At 45.8% G+C, this 3,127-nt stretch overlaps 1 protein-coding gene across 1 annotated transcript; it reads right to left on the reverse strand.

Moving 5' to 3' along the window:
* Positions 1–1,904: 1,904 nt before the first annotated feature.
* Positions 1,905–2,738, reverse strand: LOC126581775 (SUMO-conjugating enzyme UBC9-A-like). The gene is made up of 4 exons (XM_050245653.1): positions 2,605–2,738; positions 2,440–2,523; positions 2,104–2,366; positions 1,905–2,024 (listed from the first exon to the last, which is right to left on the reverse strand). Exons 1-4 carry the CDS (start codon positions 2,668–2,670, stop codon positions 1,955–1,957), a joined length of 483 nt encoding a protein of 160 aa, XP_050101610.1. The 5' UTR covers positions 2,671–2,738; the 3' UTR covers positions 1,905–1,954.
* Between the last annotated feature and the right edge of the window lie 389 nt (positions 2,739–3,127).

Raw genomic sequence — 3,127 nt, forward strand, 5'->3', positions numbered from 1 at the left:
AAGATCTGTTTTCCGAAGAAAAAGATTAAAAACGCTAGTAATGATCACTCACTATTAATACAAACCACAAACAGGAAATATAGTGAGGCAAATCGCTTGCAAACAGCGTTTACGCTAGGATTTATGCTCCGTGAACCTATAATCTTTTTTACACCGTGTAAACGGCAAATGTAAACTTTTTGGCATTACATTCTGAGTTTATACGAGAGTTTACGCTTCATGTATCGCCGGCTTTTCGCAAGAATCGAGCTGAATAGTTTCACACAACGCGTCTGTATGTGTGTGGCCTGAAGATCGGCGGTGTTCGATTCAAAAAGATCGCGAAATTTTAAATACCATGATGTTTTGGAGGCATAAAAGAAGGAAAAATCCATAATTTTACACAGTATGGATGCTTTAATATCGTTTCATTAACATAATATTGAACTGCAATTCAAATGAAATGCGTAACAGCTTCTACAGCCCGTGATGCATTCTCACAAAGGATGTTTCATATCTTCGATATCCAATCAGTTGCATCGATCATTAGCATCCCGATCACACTTCGAAGGGGCCTTTTCTGCTCAATTCCGCTATTGATTGTTTGAAACTGCGATCGCTCATCCCCTTTAGATAATTTGAATATTAAGAAGGAACCGAAGGCGCGATCACAAGCAGATCCTTGCAAATTGTTATTATCAAGAAGCTATCACGGATAAGGCAACGCAAAACAGTCTTGAGATACCTGCAGAGATCTTCTTTTTTTTTTGAAGATCAGTTTTGTTGGTGTAAGTGAAGATCTAGGTGGTAAGCGAAATTCAGCCAACAGATATCGCAAACTTACCGTAAACAATTTTAAGCGCACTTTTTCGGAAAAAATCTTCTATCTTGTACTAGTTTTGTGTCTATGCTCATCGTGTTTTTGGTGCCCCTCGAATTGTTTCTTATTTAGAGAACTGTATTTATTTATTTTATCGTACGTGCGAGAAGCTGAACGCGCTTACGCACACACGCGCCACCATTTCCGGCGTGCGAGTAAGCGAGAGAGCGAAACGCGTCTCGTGTTTAAATTGGATCTTTGCGGTAGAGCGACGAGCGAAGCATCAACCACCTCCTCCGTTGTTGCGTTGGGCCACCGAGGCGCCGAGTCGCCGAGTCGCCGAGTCGTAAAGCTTCAAAGTGAAAGTTGCACGGAACGGCGCGGGTTGATTTCGGTCGCGGGCAGTGATTTGTCGCGGTCGCCAAAGTGTGTTGTGTCTTGAGCACGGAGGGCCTTTTGCTCGTCCGTTGCTCAACCCCGTTTTTGTCACCGACCGAACGCGCGCTAGCATTCAATCAATCCGCAGCAAGAAGAGCAGAGAACGTCTCTGTCTCACCGATGTTCGGGATGTTGTGCTTCTTGTTCTGTGTGTCGAAACCTGTCTGGAATGATAAATGGTGCTTTCGCTTGTGAAGAAAGAAGATTGGGTTTTGTTACCGTGTTCCATGTTGTTCCTTGTGAAGTGAATTTCTTAAAGTGTTCGTGCAGTGAAGTGAATTCACGAATCCCGTTCAAACCCCACCGTGCCTCAGCAGGTGGTGCGTAATCGATCACCTCTCGATCATTCCCCCCCCCCTTCTGTCTCTCGCTGACGAGGCGATTCTGCGTGTGAGTGAAGGTTCTTAACGTGAGGTACCGAACGGAAGAAACCTGGCTGAAAGGCACTGCAGCAACCAGTATCCGCTTTCGAGGCCCCAGACCACGAAAAAGGGGTTGAAGTCGCGCATCGTTTGACTGCTGGCCGAATGCCCTCTCTGTGGCGATTGGATTTACTCTCATGATCATCATCGTGTCCACCGTGCTAAACTATTGAGTACACTTACTTGCTGGTGCGGCAAAACAAATAGGTAACTAATGATTTGTTGTTTACATCTTTATTTACATAACGTGCAAAATATGTTCAGTGGCTGAAGAACGCTACGGAAGGTATTACATTTATTCAACTTTGGGACGCATCCTTTGGGCTTGCCGTTTCACTTGATTGATGTATTCTTGTGGATTTTTGCTGAAGGTAAACCAAGGCCACATGGCATAACTGATTAAGATTCTTACTCAAGAAGGTTACTAAGGAGTACAAATCTTACCGGTATAATTCATACGGCTCGGTTCGCGCAGGAGACGCTATGTTGGGGTTGTTCAAAAGGTCCTGTATTCCCAGCAGTATGTCTCGAATGGTTAACGACGGGCGCCAATCCGCATCCATATTCAGCAACGATAGACAAACGGTGCCCGATGGGTACACGTTGGGGTGAAACAGGTTGTCCATAAACTGGCACCTCGGCGGGCGTGCCGGATAATCGTTCGGGAATGTCATCTCCAACCTGTACAACCCACCTTCCCATGGTGTCTGCAAAAGATCCTCGTTAGAACCAAATTATACTGGCGGCAGCGGCGGCGGTGACGAGAAACGAACTACTTACACCCTTCTTTCCGGGAATGCCACACTCCCACTTTTGGAGATTACTTGTGCCATCGGCGTTCTTCATCGGTCTTGCGTAAAATCCCTGAAAACACAAGAGCAACGTTAGGTTGGTCAGACAAGCACTTCGCGACGATAATTTATCATGAACGGAGTGATAGCTTACAAAAATGGCATTACGACGCCACGCCTTTCGCTCCTCTGCTAATCTTGAAAGCGCAATTTCGGCCATTATAACCGTGTTTCTACACAAAAAACCACAAAAACTACACGTGCTCGTGCGAAATGGCGCCACAAAAGCCTCTGTTTACTCGATGACGTTTCGCGACATAAAGGTCATGGCACACTGGGTGAGTACGGGAATTTCCAGAGCCAGTTTGGCAACTGCACTAGTGTGGCAGGGCCTTAAGCGAAGGAGCGCAAAAAATAACGTTGAGAAGCAAACGAATCGTCGCTTTTTTGCAGTAAAATAGTATCTTCTCGTTTCGGGGGGGGGGGTTCTCGTCATATCCTCGGACGACGGCCTTTTATTACGGCCTAATCATAATAATACCTGTCGGGATTTCGCCGTCCGTCAGCAGCATTATCACCTTTCCCAGAGGTAACGAGCAGAATGATCCATTTTCCACTTCGTTCCACGCTTTTGGTTCGTGGTGTACCCAGTTGTGAAGAGATTATCATCGTCAGTG

Source organism: Anopheles aquasalis, chromosome 2, assembly GCF_943734665.1.
Source record: "Anopheles aquasalis chromosome 2, idAnoAquaMG_Q_19, whole genome shotgun sequence".
In the NCBI taxonomy this organism is placed as follows: Eukaryota; Metazoa; Arthropoda; class Insecta; order Diptera; family Culicidae; genus Anopheles; species Anopheles aquasalis.